The following is a 21,010-nucleotide window of genomic DNA, read 5'->3' on the forward strand; positions in this document are numbered from 1 at the left end:
GTGACGGGGTGAGCTCCCGTTGCTCAGTCCCTGCTCCTGCCAACCTAGCAGTTCAAAAGCACATCAAAGTGCAAGTAGATAAATAGGGACCGCTTACCAGCGGGAAGGTAAACGGCGTTTCCGTGTGCGGCTCTGGCTCTGGCTCTGGCCAGAGCAGCGATGTCACGCTGGCCACGTGACCCGGAAGTGTCTCCGGACAGCGCTGGCCCCTGGCCTCTTAAGTGAGATGGGCGCACAACCCCAGAGTCTGTCAAGACTGGCCCGTATGGCAGGGGTACCTTTACCTTTACCTTTTATGTATATATCAAACTTTTGAATTATTCTACTGCGATTGGTGAAGATTTAGAGACTTTGGTCACAATTTCTGACCATTTGTATTAAATAGTGTTAATGCCATTGTTATTGGCCATTGTGTTGTGTTATTTTGTTCAATTTGCTGACCATTGGCCATGCTTGCTGGGACCAATGGCAACAGCAGCCCACAACATCTGGAGGGAACCGAGCTGGCTGCATCTTCTGCACTTCACCGAAAGCAATACTGGAAAGGCCCCTTCGCACATTTGACTTCTTCAGTGTAAGCACTGGCCTCACGCCAAGTGCTGCGTGGCTTTCCTGGCCCTCTTTCAACCTGCACATGCTGAATGTGGCCACCTGCCTCAGGGAAGCCTACCTGTTTCCCCTGCTGCCTATGTCCAGGGTGTGGCCATTAGGGCGGAGCCTGGAGAAAGGACAGCATCTGGAACATGTTCCCCTGGCCCCTTGCTCTGGTGGAGACCCCTTGAAGGAGACACGTGAAGGGGGCTTAAAGTAAAGGTAAAGGGACCCCTGACCATTAGGTCCAGTTGTGGCCGACTCTGGGGTTGCAGCACTCATCTCGCTTTACTGGCCGAGGGAGCCGATGTACAGCATGTGGCCAGCATGACTAAGCCGCTTCTGGCGAACCAGAGCAGCGCACGGAAATGCCGTTTACCTTCCCGCCGGAGCGGTACCTATTTATCTACTTGCACTTTAACGTGCTTTTGAACTGCTAGGTTGGCAGGAGCAGGGACCGAGCAACAGGAGCTCACCCCATTGCGGGGATTCGAACCGCCGACCTTCTGATCGGCAAGTCCTAGGCTCTGTGGTTTAACCCACAGAACCACCCACGTCCCTTCCAGTGAAGGGGGCTTGACACATCACCAAAGGGAGCAGGGCGATGTGCTGCCTCCTGCCTCCTGCCCCCACCCCGACCCCCTTCCACAGGCAGGGCACAACCTCCTGCTCTTCTGCTGCCTCAGGCGGCTGCTTCATTCCGCCTAATGGGTGGGCCGGCTCCGGTTCTTTGGCAACTTTTCTTCACTAGAACCCCTGTTTTTAGCTCTGTGGCACAGAGCTGTGAAATGCCACTCAAATGTGTACCAGGAAATGCTTCGAGCTATTTTATATCGCAGAAAGGCAGAGTTTGCCGAATGGCACCCTTTCTGCTCCTGAGCTGTGAGAGGAGAAGTGGACTCCCTCGTGCTTTTTTGTTACGGGCTGCAGGGAGAGGAGGTGGCTACTCCCGAGGAGACATGCACGGGGTGGCGCTGCAGGCGCCTGATCCTCTCCAAACATGACTCCAGGGTGCCGCATTGAACAAGCACTCCCTCCTGCCCCGCAAATGGCCGTCCGCGGGAGTACTGCTGCCCCGAGCTGGCGGAGCCCAGCGCTGGAACAAAGTGAACTGGGCCCCTTTGGGCTTGGCGGGCTCCGGAAAGACACGAGTGACTTCGGCAAGGCGGGGGCGCAGGCGCAGTAGCTCGTCTGCGCCTCCCGGCTCGCTCGCTCGCTCGCTCGCGCGGCTCTGCGCTATGGCTGCGGCGCGGGAGGCCGGCAAGAGGCTCGCCATCGAAGGGAACATTGGTAAGGGGTCTGGGGAGGGGGCGCGGGAGGAGCGTGGGGGTCTTTTCTTCCATGGTATGTCGGCAGCGCCATCCTGCGACTTGGAAGCGCCCGTCCAGCCGGGGAGGGAGGAGGAACTCTGCACTTGCTCAGAGGCAGCCTTATTATTGCCTTGGTCGCACCAGGGCTCGGGCCCTTGCACGGTTGCAGGATGTATGCATTAGGAGCAATGCTCCGCCCCATTCCCCGTCTTGCACCAGTTGGGGAAGACGCGCAGGCTCGGGCTTTGGCGAGCCTCCAGGGAAGATCTTGGTTGGGTGGTGATTGATTGATTGATTGATTGATTTACTATATTTCTATGCTGCTTTTCATTCAGATGAATAGCAGTCAGTTACAAACAGTAAATAACATTCCAAACTCAACACGAATCGTATAGATCAGATAACAAATCATAAGTAAAACCATTACAATCCATATAGCACCATCAACTAAAAAGGTTAAAGCATGAACTGGTGCCTCCGCGAGTGTTCAGAAGTGAATGGAACTTGGTGGTGGTTGCAAGAGCGCTGTTAGGTTGGGTGGTATTACTATGCCCCATAATATGCAGAAGGGGGTGGGGCCAGGGTGAGGTGCCTGGTGGGTCACATGCACACCATACGTTTGAAGCACTTGGCATCCGAATCCTGGGAACTGAACTGTGGTCGGTTAAGAGTGCTGGGTATTGTAGCTCCTTGAGGAGCAAACTACGGGTCCCAGGATTCTTTGTCCGATGAAGCTGAGTGTTGGAATATTCAGGACAGGGGGGGGGGGGAATGTCCTCCTTCATGCAGCATGTAGTTAAACTACGGAACTCGCGTCCACAGGAGGCAGCAGTGGTCACCAACTAGGTGGCTTTAGAAGAGGGTTGGACAAATTCATGGAAGGGAGGGTTGTTGATGGCTGCTGGCCTCCACGGTCGGAAGCAGCAGGGCTTCTGAATACCAGCTCCTGGAAACCACAAGAGAGGAAAGTGCTCTGTTGCTTGAATCCTGTTTGCAGGCCTGACAGGCATCTGGCTGGCCCTTGTAAGAACAGGTTGCTGGACCAGATTGGCCAGATTCCAGCAGGGTCTTCTTCTTACGTTCGTATTTTATTTATTTCATAAATTTTATATACTGCTTGACTGAAAACGCCCTCACACCCTCAGAGCTGTTTGCCAGAATGATTCTTAGGGGGAAGCCATGTGCTCCAAGTGTGTGGTGTGAATGTTACATCCCATCTCCACGGCTCATTCTCTGCACAATGTAAGCAGAATGAGGTTGCTTTTCCTTTTACTGATATTTGGAAACACAGTATAAGGAGGATGTTGGCTAATGGGCTAATGTGCTTTTTGCTCTGCCAGCGGTGGGGAAGTCAACGTTTGTGAGAGTGCTCAGAAAAGCCTTTCCAGAATGGTCCATGACCTCGGAACCAGTGTCCAAGTGGCAGAAAGTTCAAGCTGCTGGTCCCCACCAGGTAAGAGTCGAGATGTAAAACTTGTTAGGTCTGTAAGGAACTGAGCTATTTTGGTTCAGAATATTGTAATCAATCAACTGGGAGTTCTTCTTCAGTTCAATAATTCTGAGCAAAGGGGAAACTTGCCTTCTTACCAAAATAATCATTCAGATAAAATAACCATTCACTCTCGTGCAACTTCTTTTGGCACCAAAGAGTAGTCACCCTCTTTGTGCTAAAGCAGGATTCCTCAAACCAGATGTTTTGAGACTACAATTCCCATCATCCCTGACCACTGGTCCTGCCTAGCTAGGCATCATGGGAGTTGTAAGCCAAAAATATCTGGAGGGCCGAGTTTGAGGCATAGCTGTCAACGTTTCCCTTTTTTTAAGGGAAATTCCCTTATTCCGAATTGGATTCCTCGTAAGAAAAGGGAAAAGTTGACAGCTATGGTTTGAGGAAGCCTGTGCTAAAGGTTATAAGAACAGTAGAGCCTGCCAGATCAGGCCAGATCCTGTTCTCACGGTGGCCAAGCAGATGCCTGTGGGAAACCTTCCAGCAGAAATGACTGCAAGAGCAGCCCTCTCTTCTCCTGTGGTTTCCAGGAGCTGGTGTTCAGAAGCCTTGCTGCCTCCAGCTGTGCAGGCAGAGCACTGCCATCATGGCTTATATAGCCACCAATAGCCTTATCTTCCTGAATCTTCCAATATTTGGCTCCCCTGAATGCCTACGAATTTTAGTGTTCTGAGAGAGGTAGAAAAATATCTCTCTATCCACTTTCTCCATACCATGCATGATTTTATAGAGTTGAAACAAACTTCCTCTAAAGATTTTTAAAGACTCCACCCATCCCCTATGCTGTTCCTTATGTGCTGTGTTTCCATTTATCCCAGCTTGCTGGCTGGGACTGAAAGGAGTCCAAAACATCTGGAGGGCACCAAGTGGGAGAAGGTTGAGCTGGAGGGAGGCGAAGAGAAGAGGAATCTTGCAATATCTTCACATGGCACAGGTTCACAGGCCCTGCTGTGGCGTCCCCCCAGAAAACACGCACTTTGTTTTGTTGTTCCTGTTCCGTTCGGTTCTTAAATCAGGGGTTTAAATCAGGGGTTTAAATGTCAGGGGTTCAGGAGCAGAAGCACAGGGAAGAGGGGAGATGGAGAGCGAAGGGGAAGAATCTGAGGGCAGCGTAGGAGAAGATGACAGTGGCCCGAGAGATTCCACGAGCCTCTCCAGCGAATCGGAAGATTCACAGAAGGGGGCGCCGGTGGCCAGGGCAAGGGGGGTCCCAAGGGGGACACCCCAGAAGCAAGGGGCCAGCGGGGACTCCCAGAGCAGCAGTTGGAAATCAGGACCAGCTTCCCTACCAGAGCATAGTGTGGGGGGGAAGAGTCACAGGTATCGGGAGTAGCGTCTCCCCCAGCAGGGAGAGGAGAGGAGTCAGGGCTGACCACGCCTCCATCGGAGAGCCAGACAACGGAGGGGAGGTCAGATCCGGCCAGTATCCCGGAAGAGGGAAGCAGTGACAGAAGTAGTGTGACGTTCAGGAGGAAGGTCACTGGGTTGGCGCGAGAGGCAAGTTCAAATGAACAGGAGCGTGGGACAGCAGAGAATGAGGATTGGGAACCGGGTCCTAAAGCCCGCCGGAGGCAGGGGGAGGAGCTAAGCGACTCAGCGTCTGAGGAGTCCAGAAAGGGGAATGCCCCAGCGGGCAGGAGGACCCAGAGGAGGAGAGAGCAGCGGAAAAGGTGGAGCAGGGCTAGGATCTTAAACTGGTGTCAGAGGGGAGGAGACTCAGACGGGACTTCGCCGATCTAGGGTTTAAGATGTAGGGCTGCGCGCTGCGGCTTTAAAATGGAAATTGAACTTCAATAAAGACTTTTGTACATTACGACAGCCTAGCATTGGTCCTCTGTGAGCTGGGACCTAGAGGCAGCTCTGACAGTTTGTCTCTTAAATTATTCCCCGTCACAGGCCTCTCCATCTCAGAGCTTTGCAAACCTGCTTCAAATGATGTATCAGGAGCCCTCGCGATGGTCCTACACATTCCAGACTTACTCATGCCTGAGTCGGCTGAAGGCGCAGCTGGAGCCTCTGTCTGTGAAGCCCCTGAAGATGTGGGACCACGTGCGGGTTTTTGAGAGATCTATATATAGTGATAGGTATGGTGCCACAATCTTGTTCCTGACGTTGGCAGCAGCAGCAACAGTGAGATGGGGCCACAGGCCAAGAGAAGTGGGGAGACGTTTGCCTTTTGAAAGAACTGTACATCCCCTTTTGAAATGTCCTCAAGTATTCAGTGCCCCCTCTCCATGTGCAGAGTGCTCTGCAGTTTCTTCCCACTCTTGCATTGTTGTTGAATGTCCGTGCAGTTCCTTTCAACTTATAATTGGGGAAACTAAGGATGCTTTGCCACTCCTTCCATTGGAGCCTCTTCCCTACAAGGAAGAGGAAAACCTTCCATTTTGTAATGATGAATGGATGCCAATTGCAAATACAATATTTGGGAAGCTTGGCGGTTTCGCATTTATCTCTGACTTGCCTGTTCTTCTTCCTGTGTTTGTTGCTGTGCGGGTGGTTTAACTACATGGTCCTCCCCCAGGTACGTCTTTGCCAAAAACCTGTATGAGATTGGCCACCTGGCAGAGATTGAGTGGGCAATTTACCAGGACTGGCACACTTTTCTCCAGCAAGCATTTGGGGACCAGCTTGACATCCATGGCTTCCTTTATCTACGGGCACCTCCAGAGGTAACTGAAAACCTCTGTTATATTTATTAGACACTTCGCCACCTCCCACCCTCAAAAATGAAAGTCAAAGTGATTTACAAAAATGAAGATTGAAAGCAAGTGTTAGGCCAGATGGTCCACTCCTGTAGGAGACTGTCTGCTACATCTCTGTCTGGGTCATTGCTCTGGCTGCCTCACCTTCTACTCAGCTGAAGGCAGGTAAATCGGCAGGCCTGTTGCATTGGATGTGAATGGATCCTTCAAAGTTGGCACCCTGGGTGCACCTTCTCCCAGTCAGGAAGCATGTCCGTGAAGGTTTGGGTGGGCTTCTTTAATCATAGAATTTTAGAGGTGAAAGGGACCCAGTGGGTCATCTAGTCCAACCCCCTGCAATGCAAGAATCATGGCAAGTTTTGACTTGTATACATCAGCAGTGGCTCTGCTTTGTTAGCCCAGGGGCCACATTTTGTACCAGCAAGTTCTCCAGGGGCCGCAGTACGTATTAGGCATCATCAGAAAAGTCGGTGTGATGACCAACACACCTGCGCATAAGTGTGCGCACGCATCAGAACACCACACATGCAACACACATCACACCACTGAGCACTCATGCAGAGCAGAGATTGTGAAGGAGGGGGTGGTACTTGGTTGTTCCAGCTAAAAACACAGCAGTTTCCTCCATTGCAACCTAGAATGCGTTTCCAATTCAAGAGGGAGAACGGAGAAGACCATGGAAAGGGAAAGCCACGAGAGAGTTAGTGTGGCCAACCAGGTGCCTTTGAGAAATCCACAAGCAGGATTAATAATAATAATAATAACAATAACAACAACAACAATAATAATAATAATAACAATAATAATATATACCCCGCCCTCCCCGGCCAATGCCAGGCTCAGGGCAGCTAACATCAATAAAATCACAGTAAAAACATAATAGGGGGGAAAGAGAGGGGGTCGGGAAGGAAAAAAAACCCCCCAATTACAATACAGGTTAAAATGCAGCCTCATTTTAAAGTAGCTGATAAATCAAGACCATAAGGGGAGGGAAACATAAGGGTCAGACTGAGTCCAAACCAAAGGCCGGGCGGAACAGCTCTGTCTTTCAGGCCCTGCGGAAAGATGTCAAGTCCTACTGGGCCCTAGTCTCTTGTGACAGAGCGTTCCACCAAGTCGGGGCCAGTACTGAAAAGGCCCTGGCCCTAGTTGAGACCAATCTAACCACCTTGCGGCTTGGGACCTCCAAAGTGTTGTTATTTGTGGACCTTAAGGTCCTCCGCGGGGCCTACCAGGAGAGGCAGTCCCATAGGTACGTGGGTCAAGCACAAGACATTCTCCCCTCCTGTAGTTTCCAGCAACTGATATTCAGGACCCTTTAGCCTTGTAGCCATCACTGCCTTCTGTGGGAGCAAGTTCCATAGTTTAACTCTGGGCTGCATGAAGAGGGACTTCCTTCTGTCTGTCTAGAAACTTCCAACATTCATATTCATTGGATGTTCAAGAGTTTTATTGTTATGAGAGAGAGGGAGGGAAAACCTTTTATCTATCCACTCTCTCCACGCCATGCATAATTTTATAAACTTCTATCCTGTTGCCAGTTACTCACTATTTCTCTGAACTAATAAGTCCCAAGTGCTGCGACCTTTCCTTGTAAGGGAATCGCTGCATCCCCTTGCCTGCTGTTTTCTGAAGCTTTCCCAACTCTACAATATCCTTCTTGAGGTGAGGACTGTACACAGGACTGCATTCCAAATGTGATCTCATCATAAGATTTGCATAACGGCATTACGATCCTGGCAGGTCTATTTTCAATGCCTTTCCTAATGATCCCTAGAATCGAATTTGCTTTTTTCACAGCTGCTGCATTCTGGGTCTATAGAAAGTCACTTGGGACTGGATCAGGCTTGCATTGTTTGCTCCATTGGTAAACCTCCTTGGGTGTGAGAGTGAAGTGTGCCTCTCTGGCAGAACAGGAGTTGCTGGCTTTAAGGCAGCGTGGGGCTCTGGCGCTCATGGCACTGGCCAATGAATTTCCCTTTTCCTCCTTTCAGATCTGCATGGAAAGATTGCGCCAAAGAGGGAGGCCTGAAGAGAAGGAGGTCCAGCTGCGCTACCTGGAGCAGCTTCACACTCAACACGAACATTGGCTCCTGGAGAAGAGCACAGAGTGAGTCACAGGCGGAGCAGCAGCAGAGAGCTGGCTGCAGTGGGAAGGCAGTTGTGGCTCTGCAGGCAGCGCCTGCTCTTTGCTTGAGCCTCTTCTTTTTGGTCCCACTCAGTTGTGTCATGTGGCAGGTGTATGCTGGTGCCAGAGCACCCACTTGATCCCACACGGAAGAGAGAAGCAGGCAGCCAAGCCACAGTTCCCGTCACCTGGAGATGAGGATGATGATTTACATCCTACCTTCTTTCCTTCGAGGAACTCAAGGCGATGTATATGGTCCTCTTGCTCAGTCCTCTTGCCCAGCTATGATGCAGGACAGCAGCAAGGGCCGAAAGGAACCAGGAAGTCTTGGTAGCACAGAAATGGGTGGGCCAGAGACCACGAGGTGCAGGAGGGCAGCTGTGTACAGACGGGTGCTGTGTCCTGGGCTGTGCACAACTCAGGCCCCAAAATAAGATATGTGGCAGGCAACATTTGGAAGTGGGCCATGGGGTGTATTTGCCATTCGCTTCCCAACCAGAATCCTTAACAGTCTCTTGCTCACCAGACACAATTAGTGGGCTCTGGATCACTCTAGAGCAGCTTTCCTAACAGTAAGTCAGACCTGATCCAGATTACTCTTTTATGATTAATTTGGGATTACTTATTGGCAGAATTTTTATCCTTTCCCATTGTCACAGTTTACAGGCCACTACTGTGTTAGTTGCAGTGTTGTTGCAAACCAAAGAGAGGCTGGAAGTTTCCGTTCTGCAGTGGGAGCGATGTGTGAAATCACAAGCTAGCTCAGCCTGCTCCAACTTTGTGCCCTCCCCATGTTTTAAGCTGCAACTCCTATCAGCTCCAGCTAACATGGCTGTGCTCCCATCAACTTTGGGGCACTGGCTGGGGCTGATGGGAGTCGAAGACCCAAATCTCTGGAGGGCATCACGTTGGGAAAGGCTGCTCTAGGGATTAAGTCGTCATCATCCTTTATTTTTTATTCATTCTGTTCCATTTATGAATGCTTCCTGTAGTGACTAAGAATAAAAACAAGTTTGTATATTTTAAACAAGTTCAAATCCAATGCATGTACAGACTGGGATATAAATCTCTACTGCACTTCTTTTAAACCTGCAAGATGTATTTTGCATGCTTTATTCTGAACACATTACTAGGGTTTTCCAGCTGTTATTTAGAAGGAAGAGAGGTAGGAAGGAATTATTGTTGCTTTACACCAGCAGTTAAGGCGACTACAACTTCACCCCTCCACCAAAAAGCAGAAGAGACTGTAAATTACAGGTGCCCAATGTTATCTTCCGTGCTGTTTAATCAGTAAGGACATCTGACAGCCTTGCATATTGTACTCACTTACTACTGAGCTTCTGGAATCCAGTGAGTCTTTGGGTGGTGATGACTTCACTCAGCTGAGCTCTCTTCCCACACAGAGCCTGTCCATCAATTTCTGAACCTTAATCAGTGGAAGCAAAGCAGATGAACTTCCATGTTTTGCCTTGGTCTTTCACCCACAGTCCTCTTGCTCTCAACCTTTAGTTAGTCATGTCCATCTTAAAGAAGAAGTGTGTTTTCCAGTTCTACAGTATTAGTTTTCAGAACCAAGCTTTTTAAAAGCTTACATAGTTGTATACAGGTAGGTAGCCGTGTTGGTCTGCCATAGTCAAAACAAAATAAAAGAAAAAAAATTCCTTCCAGTAGCACCTTAAAGACCAACTAAGTTAGTTCTAGGTATGAGCTTTCGTGTGCATGCACACTTGTACTATACAACTATACTATAGTTGTATAGTACGGGCAAAATGAGCAGAGTAACTGTCAAGCACGATCAGAACATGGGACTATCTGATCTCCCCTTTCCACTGCTTGTGAATTCTAAAGATTTAATTCATTTTAAATGAAGCCCAATTCTATATCCCTACTTACAGTGGTACCTTGGGTTACAAACACTTCAGGTTACAGACTCCGCTAACCCAGAAATAGTACCTTGGGTTAAGAACTTTGCTTCAGGATGAGAACAGAAATTGCATGGTGGCGGCGCAGCGGCAGCAGGAGGCCCCATTAGCTAAAGTGGTACCTCAGGTTAAGAACAGTTTCAGGTTAAGAACGGACCTCCAGAACGAATTAAATTCTTAACCCGAGGTACCACTGTACTCATAAATGTGGGGCACTCCTCCTTTCTTATTCTGACATGTTTCTTCTTGTGATGATGCAGACATTTGCCCAAAACTTTGTCTCCCTCACTTGTGTTCCTCTTGATGTTGCATGTAATACTAAACAATAGTCAGAAACAAACTATGGCTTACTGTGAATTTGTGTGTTCACACAGTTCAAATTACACCCACCCTTTGCCAAGCTGGGAGTAAACAAAGCCACAGTGCTGGCTTAGCATTTTGTGTGAACCAGCATTGGTAGTTTGCATCTCTCCAAAGAAACTATGAGTAGGAAGTCAAGAACAGGACTTTCGGGTTAGCGCGATCTGGTTAATGGCGGATTCCCTCCGAGCTCCGGAGGGAATCGGCTCCGCTGGAGAAGGGTTCTACCGCGACGGCGACGCGGGGACCCTCAGAAACCGCAGGCGCTGAAGCCTGCGGACTTGGTGACTCGGCGGGCACCTAAAGCGCCCCCCGACCCACGAAGAGCCTTTTTAAAGGCTGCGGAGAGGGTAAGGGGAGCGTCGTGGTGCTGTGAGTGGACCGCTACTGCAGTGGAGCGAAGCCGCGAGCCATGGCCGGAGACCGCTGACTTTCTTCCCTGAAATTCGGACTTTAATTAATCCGTGAGTAAAATGGAATTTGGACTTTAAAATTTCTACCTTTGAATTCGGTACGATCGGGGGATGTGCTAAAGGGAAGTCCGCACCCCCCTGCTTACAGAAGATTTAAAGCAAGGATTGGAGAACTAAGGTGGAGAGTTTTTTCTTTTTGGTGTTTTTTAAAAGATAATATTTTCATGAATTTGACAGAAGAAGATTTGTGCTGGAGAGTAAGAGTGGAATTTTAGAAGTCTTTGTCTAAACCCCCCCCCCAGACCCGGGAGTGTCCTGTATGTGAGCTGGAGAAAAAGGAACAAGGAGTTTGACAGCTGTCAAAGGAGCTGTCAAACGGGCAGTGAAAGTTAAAAATCTTATTATTTAACACCTTTCTGGACTAAATTTGTTATATTTGAATTAAACTGGTTGGGAACAAAGTAGTGAAATAACAAAGTAACGGACTGTTGGGAAAATAATAAATAATAATAATAATAATAAATTTTATTTATATCCCGCCCTCCCCAGCCGAAGCCGGGCTCAGGGCGGCTAACAACATTAAAACAGTGTGACATTATAAACATTATAAAAATGAATTAAAATCAAAATTGATGGCAACCATAAACTAAAGCTTTGTAAAGATTGCCAGAGGAGGGGGTCAGGAAAACTATTAAGTAACCAGAATCCCCCTAGGGGAAACATTGAAACACTACAATGGCTGCAGATGGAAAACTACAGGCAGAGATAGAAAGAATGTTTTTTCTCGTGGGAAAGTTGCAGGAGCAGACTACGGCTATGAGTAAACAACTTATAACCTTGAACTCTAAAATAAGTGACTCTGCTGAATGCACAATGGATTTGACCGGGAAAAAATCTACAGCTGAATTAGAAGAGATAACTTCGGAACAGGAGGAGAGGGAACAAGGGCCAGTACAGATGGAGAGTACCAACCAGAAGCCTACATTGTCAGAACATAAAGAAGAAGACCTTTGGATTACAAATCTGCGAAAGATGCGAAAGAGGAGGGAGGAAGCCCCTGGAACACTTGGAATATTTGAATTTAAAAGAAGCAAGAAATATGATTGGGGCTTCCTCTTTGAGTATGGAAGATTAGCTGACCTTTCGCAGCAGCTGGTATCAAGCACTTTGGATGGAAGAAAATCTGACGAGACTGAGCTAGAACTCCTTCGAGACCCGATGACCAACAAAGAGGGCTACCAACAAAATCGGCAGAGAGAGACTGACAGAGATTTAAAGGCCTCAGATGTGAGGAATCCAGGCTAAAAACTGTTTTTGTGGACATGGGGACATTGGGAAGGGACAGAAACCGGGGCGGGGGGGGGGAAGAATTTTTTTTAAAAAATGTTTATGACCTTTGTGTTTGATTATTATGACCTATTTTTAAGATAAAAGGGAAATTCGTGGAAGGAATTTGAGTCGACCTTAGAAAAGGATTTAATATTTATAAGAAAATTGGATAAGTAAAATTTGGCCAAGTAATAAGAATTAAGTATTTCTTTAAAAATATATATATATAATAATAATATGTAAAGGATGAGAGATATGAACTTGCTGAGCTAATTTAATTGAATTAGGATGTATGAAGGGGGGGTGGGGGGAGGTCAAGAACTGGGGTTAGGAAAGTAAGGATATGAAACTTTATATGTGTTGTCTTTGTCTGTGTGTGTGTGTTTGTGTTTATAAAATGTGAAAACTCAATAAAAATTTTATAAAAAAAAAAAGGAAGTCAAGAACAAACCTTCACTTCCGCCCTTGCTTTGTTTGGGTTAGTGTTTGCACACAACTCTAATCCATCACTGTTGTTTGTTTCCTCCCAGTTGGCAAATGGATGAGCAGAGTGGGTGTGATTTGAGCAGCACGTATCAGCTTGCTGACACATTCGTAGTAAACTATACTTTGTTTCTGACCATGACTTACTGTTAGGTGAAAGCCAGGCCATTAACTAGCTTGTCCCATCCTTCCTCACTATAGCCTGTCACTACAAACACACACCATTCCCTGTATCCCAAGTGAAGGCAAATAGAGAAAGCAGAGGTTTGGCTTGCAGTGAGGTGACCTATGGTGTTGTGAGCCTCAGTGTTACCTTAGACGAAGAAGTTTGGGGCTGAAAGACGGAGGCAGAGCGTGGGTGCATGGAGGCTAGATTGTTAAGTGAGCACATTGCCGAAAATGCTTGCTGCTTACATGATGCAGAAATTAAGGTGGGCACCTTAAGTTACAATTTCTGCATTTTGGGATGTGAGTAATGGAATTAGAAAGTGCCTTAAAAACGTGTTTTTTTTTTATCTGACGGTAGAATGTATTTGGCTTTGTTTCAAGGAAATCCATTGAATTATATGAGTCATGTTGACGGTGCAAGGCAGCAAAATTTAGCTCCACTGTGGGTGTATAATAGTCAACATATGCACTATGCTTTAAGATGTTGAAAGCTCTATCTCTGTGTAATAATCTATAATCCTTGCGTGAAGCTGCAAGAGAGGCTGTTTTATAAAATTATTGCTGGTTTTATTAACTTCACAGTGTGATCAACAGTTCAAGGAGTAGATTTGGTATACTGTATAGTATAAGCCAGGGACATGGGTGGCGCTGTGGGTTAACCACAGAGCCTAGGCGGTTCGAATCCCCGTGATGGGGTGAGCTCCCATTGCTCGGTCCCTGCTACTGCCAACCTAGCAGTTCAAAAGCACGTCAAAGTGCAAGTAGATAAATAGGTACTGCTCCGGCGGGAAGGTAAACGGCGTTTCTGTGCACTGCTCTGGTTCGCCAGAAGCGGCTTAGTCATGCTGGCCACATGACCCGGAAGCTGTACGCCGGCTCCCTCGGCCAGTAAAGCGAGATGAGCGCCGCAACCCCAAAGTCAGCCACAACTGGACCTAATGGTCAGGGTTCCCTTTACCTATAGTATAAGCCACTTTTATCTCCAAATTGCTCTGGGATGGCAATATGTTGTTTTTTTTAATAAATATTTATTGAGATTTTTTAAATACAAAAATAATAAACAATATGACATGTATCATAACATATTTTCAAAGCTGCTTTGGACTCCCTCACGTCTCCCGCTCCCACTTGCATCATTGTAAAACTTTTTCCAGCAATTTATCAACTTGTTTACATTCTTAAATCTCATTCATTTAATTTAATCTAATAATTCTCCAAAAGATTTATATTTTCCTCAATCTCACTTATCATCCAGATTACATCTAATTTAGTGGTGCTCAATTATTTATGATCTGGCATCCTTCTTAACATTCAACCAAATTACAGTGTTTTTGTAAATAAATCCTAAATTTCTTCCAGTCTTCTTCAACCCTCTCCTCTCCCAGGTCTCGGATTCTGCCGGTCATCTCAGCCAATTCCATATAGTCTATCAGTTGGATCTGCCATTGTTCCAGTGTGGGTAGATCTCGGGTTTTCCAGTGCTTGGCGATGAGTATCCTTGCTGCTGTTGTTGCATACAGGAAAAAAGTTCTGTCCTTCTTTATCACCCTCTGGCCGACAATACCCAGGAGAAAGGCCTCTGGTTTCTTGGGGAAAGTATACTTAAATACCTTTTTCAACTCATTATATATCATTTCCCAGAAGGCCTTCACTCTAGGGCACGTCCACCAGAGGTGAAAGAATGTTCCTTCATTCCCTTTACATTTCCAGCATTTGTTATCAGACAAATGGTATATTTTGGCAAGTTTAACTGGGGTCATGTACCATCTATATATCATTTTCATTACATTTTCCTTCAAAGCATTACATGCAGTGAAGTTCAACCCAGTGGTCCACAACCTTTCCCAGTCCTCAAACATGATATTATACCCAATGTCCTGTGCCCACTTTATCATAGCCGATTTAACCATTTCATCTTGTGTGTTCCATTTTAACAGCAAGTTATACATTCTTGAAAGTACCTTAGTCTTAGGTTCTAGCAGTTCTGATTCCAATTTCGATTTCTCCACCTGGAACCCTAACTTTTTGTCGCTCTGGGATGGCAATATGGTAAAGCTGAGGATTACAACAGGGGCAGGAATTTTTGGGTCCGCAGAGAGAATGCGCCCCCAGGCCTCTGTGTCTGGCCCTTGGAACATTCCCCAGGCCATGCCCCTCACTGACCCTGCTTCACACCCTTTTTTGGCCTGGCTGGAATGTAAGCTTGAACTCTTGATTGTCTGGATGGATGATGGAGGTGTGTGTGTGTGTGTGTGTGTGTGTGTGTAGAAGCTACCCTACTGCACAAAGGTAAATTTTCCATTCATTCTTCTGTCACCTGTATGTTACCCCGAGAAGATTGCCTAAAGGGAATGTGGCCCCTGGTCTGCAAAAGGTTCCCTTTGCTCTGCTTTCAACAACCTTGGCATGTAGGCACTGAAGGGAATGAGGTGAATTAATGAGACAACTCAAAGTCAATGCAGATGAGATCATTCAAGGAAGTGAGCTGAACTATCCACTGTAACTGAAGCCACAATATTGATTGTATAGTGAAAAGAATTAAGGAAATAACATTCTTATTGCCCCCACAGGATTCATTCTGAAAACATAAGAAATGCTCCAGTCTTGCTGCTTGATGTCACAAAGGATTTTGAGGATGACACAAATGAACAAGGGAGGCTTATGTCCCAGGTAAGATTTCACTTCTCTGAAATGTGAAAGCTTTGGTATAATGCACAGAACTTGCGTATTCTTCCATCAGATTAAAGTTGGCACCGCAAGCTACCAATTTGCCTTAATTGTGTGTCTCTTATTCCCTGGAACTAACATGGCAACAACTGAACAAACAATTGTTTGGATTTTATTTGAAGATCTGTTTCCTCTTTTTGCAGGTGAAGACTTTTATAAAGACTCTCTCAGGGGAGGCTTTCCCTTCTGCGTCTTCCGCTGCCTCCTAGCCCAGGATCTCACAGCAGGCTCCTCTGAGTGGATGGCCACCAAGAGAAAGCAGTCCTTAATGGTCAACTCCATTGGGAGTTAACAGCTCGGCCAGGTCAGAGGTGCTTGCAAGAATTAAAGGTCTCTCTGCGCACTACTTGCAGGGGAAAGAAGCCCTCTGGGCAGCAAAACCCCAACCTAGTCTACAGATAGAAAGAAGAATTGCAACAGGTGAAAGAGAGGGGTGTTGGGGGCAATTTCACTTGGGCTGGGTGAGCTCAGAAGCCACGCAGAGGCCTCTGTTTGGCCAAGTGAGAGATCAGTCTTCTTGCCTGGAAAGGGCCTGGCAGGGTGCTCTGCCACGTGAGAGAGTAGTGGCCCATTTAATACATTTGGGCAGTGGTGCATCTACTTGGTTTTGTTGGTACTGGCTACCAGTGGCTCCCTTGCCATGATTCTGGACCTGCTCCCTCCCCAACTTCTGCTGCTGCATTTTCTCAGGGTGTGGAGTCTCAAGTTCTTGAGTCTATATGCGCCCTCAATTCCTGCTACTTACTGTGATAGCAATAGACACCTTGGGCTCACTTCTGTAATATATTATTTTTAAGCACTCTGCACTTAGACACCCACCTGAGTTTCCTAGGCACTGCAGGACCGTCTAACAGTGCCCAGTTCCTGTGCATCTGCACACCTTTCCATTGTCTGTGCATCAATAGCCTCCCCCTTGGAGAAGAGAGTTTGGAAATTGATTGACACTGAAACAATCCAGGGACCGACCGAGGAATCTGGAAGGTTCAGAGTGTGAAGAATAGACTGAATTCTGTACAGTTGTGTTAGCATCTGTATGTGACAGATGTAAAAAAACCCAAACATGTACTTGAGTTTTTCAAGGGGCTGTTGTCTCTTCTGCTGCTTCCCACCCCCAGTGCAACTCTTACCTATGTGATGGAGGCCTCCTGGGCTATAGCATCTCTGTGCATGAAGGCCACTGCATGGTTGATGTCACACACAAATATAGCAACTGTACGTTGTTTTCGAGAATACTTTTCACCCTCTTTATCTGCCTTTATCACATTTCAATGAAATTTATCAAGTTTATCCTACAACTATAGCCCTCTTCATTCATTGCTTGTGCAAAGGGGCAACATGGATACAAAGGTTTTAATTTTTTTGTAGATTTTCCTTCAGCACAAACATCTGCAAAGTTCCTTTTAAAAGAAATGGAATAAATTGGATGTCTATCTATGAGCAGTCCAGTTTAAAGTTTAAGATAGCCCTGTGGTATAGTATCTTAAGACGCTAGAGGCGCACACATTACCATGAATTTTGCAGAGAGGATATGAAAAGGATGCCCAGTGCCTCTGTGGATAGTAAAGTTCACAAAGTTGACTTTGGGAAACTGGAATATGGATGTCCAAGTATTTTTGTCCATGCATGTTTCATCCTTTTCTCCTCAAGAAATAGTTCTGTTGCGTTTGATGTTGCCTTTCCAAGCCTCAGTAAACCTATATATGCATGTTCATCAGCAGTAGATGGAATGACGTGTCACCCCCTTACTTTTTGTACATAGCATTAAAATTCATGCACCAATTATAAATAAGCCAAAGTACAAAACACTCCCTTTTTAATGCAGTGCTTTTTACAATCAACCATTCATTAGCTTTCAATGATGGGTGTTGTCAACATTTAATTTATCTCTCTTCTATTGTATAAAATTACTGTATTTTTTTTAAGGCTGCTGTGTATGATTATGGCCTGTGTCCAATGGTCTGTTGAAGTTCAGAGATTCTGTTTCCAAAGCTACTTGCAGTATCCTTAGAAAGTTTTGGAGAAACCATTTCTGCCACTGGGCTATTGTCCTTATATACTCAATTGCACTGGGGGCATCAACATTTACTGCAGCTGAAGAAATGTGTATGGGGGGGCAGCTGCTGGAGATCCCCTCCTCACAGTGTTCTTGAATGTTGGGTCCCTTGGTGTGGTTGGATACTCAATTCCCATCATCCCCACAGCTTAGCCCAGTGGTTAGGGAGGAGTAGCCCGGAACACTTTTCTCCTTTGTGTTTTTTACTACATCCATTTGATAGTTTCTGTCCCTGCGCAAGGATATCGTTAGCATGTTACAAAATCCTCTGGTTGCAGCCCTCTTTGTGTTGCTTCTGTGTAAACATGCAGTTGACCCTGAAGATGTACATGCTTCTTGGAGTTGAATGGGAGCAACCACAGAAGTGGTGTTAGCCATGTAGACTCAAGCTCATCTTAAGCCAATTCTAAAAAGAATTGACTTCTGTGTTCTAGTCTTCTACTCATCTCAGCCTCCCCCATTAAGAGGAAGGCTGCTTCTGTACCACTATAATGTGCTTTTTAAAAGATTCAGTACACTGATAAACCTTCCGTTTGTAGATAACTGTATTCTTCTCGAATTTGTAAAATGCTCCAGTTAAATCTAGGTCCGTATAGTTAAAGCTCTGGTTTTCCCAGTAGTGATGTATGGAAGTGAGAGCTGGACCGTAAAGAAGGCTGATCACCGAAGAATTGATGCTTCTGAATTCTGGTGCTGGAGGAGACTCTTGAGAGTCCCATAGACTGCAAGAAGATCAAACTGATCCATTCTTAGGGAAATCAGCCCTGAGTGCTCACTGGAAGGACAGATCCTGAAGCTGAGGCTCCAAGATTTTGGCCACCTCATGAGAAGAGAAGACTCCCTGGAAAAGACCCTGATGTTGGGAAAGATGGCGGGCACAAGGAGAAGGGGACGATGGAGGATGAGATGGTTGGACAGTGTTCTCGAAGCTACAAACATGAGTCTGACCAAACTGCGGGAGACAGTGGAAGACAGGAGTGCCTGGTGTGCTCTGGTCCATGGGGTCACAAAGAGTCAGACACGACTAAACAACGTTAAATCAGTAAAACGAGTAACTTTAAAACACGGAGAAAGGGAGTAAATAAAAGTCTGCCTTCCTCTCGTGACACTAGAACTTGTAGACTGTTGGAAAACAAGCCTTCTTGGGAGAAGCTGGCAACTCTCCCAGGCTCTGGCTTGTTTACCGGTGACCTCCCTGGCTGCAATCCCCGGAAGACCAGGGTAGATCTCGATAGGCGACATTTCCCAGCGTGGAAAATGCACACCCCCTCCCTCCTTGCATACCGGCAAGAGTAAAGGAGATAGTCAGAAAGTCCTCTACATCTTGTTTATTTCTGACTTTGCAGCACTACAAAAAACATGTCCGAACAGTTCAGTGTTCAGCAAGCAAGTGGCTAAGACTTCCTTCACACATGCAACAGGAAGGTCTTGTATTACACACACGACAAAGACTATTAAAGCCTGTGAACTTCCGGGAAGATTCTTTTCCACAGCTAGTTACATCATTTGATGTAAACAAGCTACCAGTTTGCAGCTGCATTGCTCTCATATCGTAACATAGACATCCAGTGAAGTTGGAAGATTTTAAAAAGTCATTCTTCACACACTAGGGAACCTGCTCCAACAGGAGACAGTGATGTCTACCACACATCCTGGCTCTGCTCTGCCTCCGGCGTTGGAGTCAGCAATGCTTCTCAATACCAGTTGCTCAGTCTAAGCCACAGGAGGGGAGAAGGCTGCATGCACTCATGTGCTCCTTTTTGGTTCCCCACAGGCATCTGGTTGGCCCCTCTGAGAACAGGATGCTGGGCTAGATGATCCAGCAAGCTCTTCTGATGGTCTTAGTTCTTGTTCTGCTGGTGACGGTGGTGGGGGAGGGCAGGACTTGAAAAGACCCTTTCATTTCATATTATATCTCAATGGTGTATAATATTTTTGTAAGGGAAAAGTTGTCCTGCTGCAGTTCACGTGGCCACCAGTTTCTTGCTCCTGCAAAATACAGTGTGAGGACAGACTTAGGCTGGCTGCAGATAGGTAGCCGTGTTGGTCTGCCATAGTCAAAACAAAATTAAAAAATTCCTTCCAGTAGCACCTTAAAGACCAACTAAGTTAGTTCTTGGTATGAGCTTTCGTGTGCATGCACACTTCTTCAGATAGGTATCTGAAGAAGTGTGCATGCACACGAAAGCTCATACCAAGAACTAACTTAGTTGGTCTTTAAGGTGCTACTGGAAGGAATTTTTTAATTTTGTTTTGACTTAGGCTGGCTGGGCAGAGAGTGAAAGAGCAGTGGGGGGTTGGGGCAGCAGAGGCTGGGGGGGGGGGGAGAGTGAGGATGGGCAGGAGACCCCCCCCCAAGACACTGCTCTCTGAAGAGAAGGAGAGAGAAAAGCCTTCAACAGCCCCCTTTTCCTTCAAACTTCTGGGGTTTGTGTACAGAGGGGCACTTGAAGGCATGCTGCCTCCCCACAGCTGATAGGCTTCCCCACGGCTGCATTTCTCCTTCTGACCTCTGAGGTTAATTATATACCTATACACAGACAGGTATCTTTTCCTGGGTTGCATCCAGTGTGGTGTTAAGTAACTTGTTCTATTAGCGCTTGTGTGATGGAACTCCTCCACCCTTTGCACCCCCCTGATTTGTTCCGGGGTTCACTCCGATCCTCTGGAGCAGATTTAGGGAGGGTTTGGGGAATACACAGGGGCAGGAGAGAGGGGAACTTTTGTTGCACAAATCTTTGTGCTAATGGAACAAGTACATTGGGTGCAGTCCCATGAGTCAGATCCTTGGTCCAGCCAGCTCAGTGTTGTCTACACAGACTGGCAGTGATCCTCCAGAGTTTCAGACAATGGGTCTTTCCCAGCCCTGCCTGTGGGTGCTTGGGTTTGAACCTTCTGCATGCAGAGCAAGTATTATTGAACTAAGGCCCTCCCTAGTTGTAATGGTGTTTCTGTAGTTAATATGAGGAATATGAAAGTGGTAGCAACAAATGCTCTTTGCATTGAAAAAAGGCAGTGGTTTCTGTCTTGAGTAGATGGAAGAGTGGATTTTGCTCATAGCCACGCCCCTCCGGTGCACTCCTGGATGTGGGCTTGCAAAATCTTAAGTTTGGACAGCAACACAGAAAGCTACCTTACACTGGTCTGTCTAGCTCATTATTGTCTACCTTGACTGCAGCAGCTCTTGGGGTTTCAGACAGGGAGTCTCTCTTTCCCAGCTCTGATTGGGAGCTTAAAAGAGGAGAGGAAGGCGGCTTGCAAAAGCCTTGGGGAGCCCCCCACCTCAATTCCTTTGTCAGTCCCTGATCTTACTC

General features: G+C 46.8%; 1 protein-coding gene and 1 long non-coding RNA gene across 2 annotated transcripts; both read left to right on the forward strand.

Annotated features, from left to right (window-relative positions):
• Positions 1–1,803: 1,803 nt before the first annotated feature.
• Positions 1,804–17,682, forward strand: DGUOK (deoxyguanosine kinase). Its single transcript, XM_079987600.1, has 7 exons — positions 1,804–1,881; positions 3,242–3,354; positions 5,305–5,492; positions 5,933–6,080; positions 8,108–8,223; positions 15,487–15,586; positions 15,787–17,682. The coding sequence occupies exons 1-7, from the start codon at positions 1,830–1,832 to the stop codon at positions 15,850–15,852; spliced, it is 783 nt and encodes a 260-aa protein (XP_079843726.1). The 5' UTR covers positions 1,804–1,829; the 3' UTR covers positions 15,853–17,682.
• LOC307222421 lies at positions 9,767–13,545 on the forward strand. Its single transcript, XR_013841749.1, has 3 exons — positions 9,767–9,847; positions 10,001–10,656; positions 12,710–13,545. It is a non-coding gene; the product is annotated as an uncharacterized lncRNA (long non-coding RNA).
• Positions 17,683–21,010: the final 3,328 nt, after the last annotated feature.

The sequence above is a fragment of the Podarcis cretensis genome (assembly GCF_951804945.1).
Source record: "Podarcis cretensis genome assembly, chromosome: 8".
Taxonomy (NCBI): domain Eukaryota; kingdom Metazoa; phylum Chordata; class Lepidosauria; order Squamata; family Lacertidae; genus Podarcis; species Podarcis cretensis.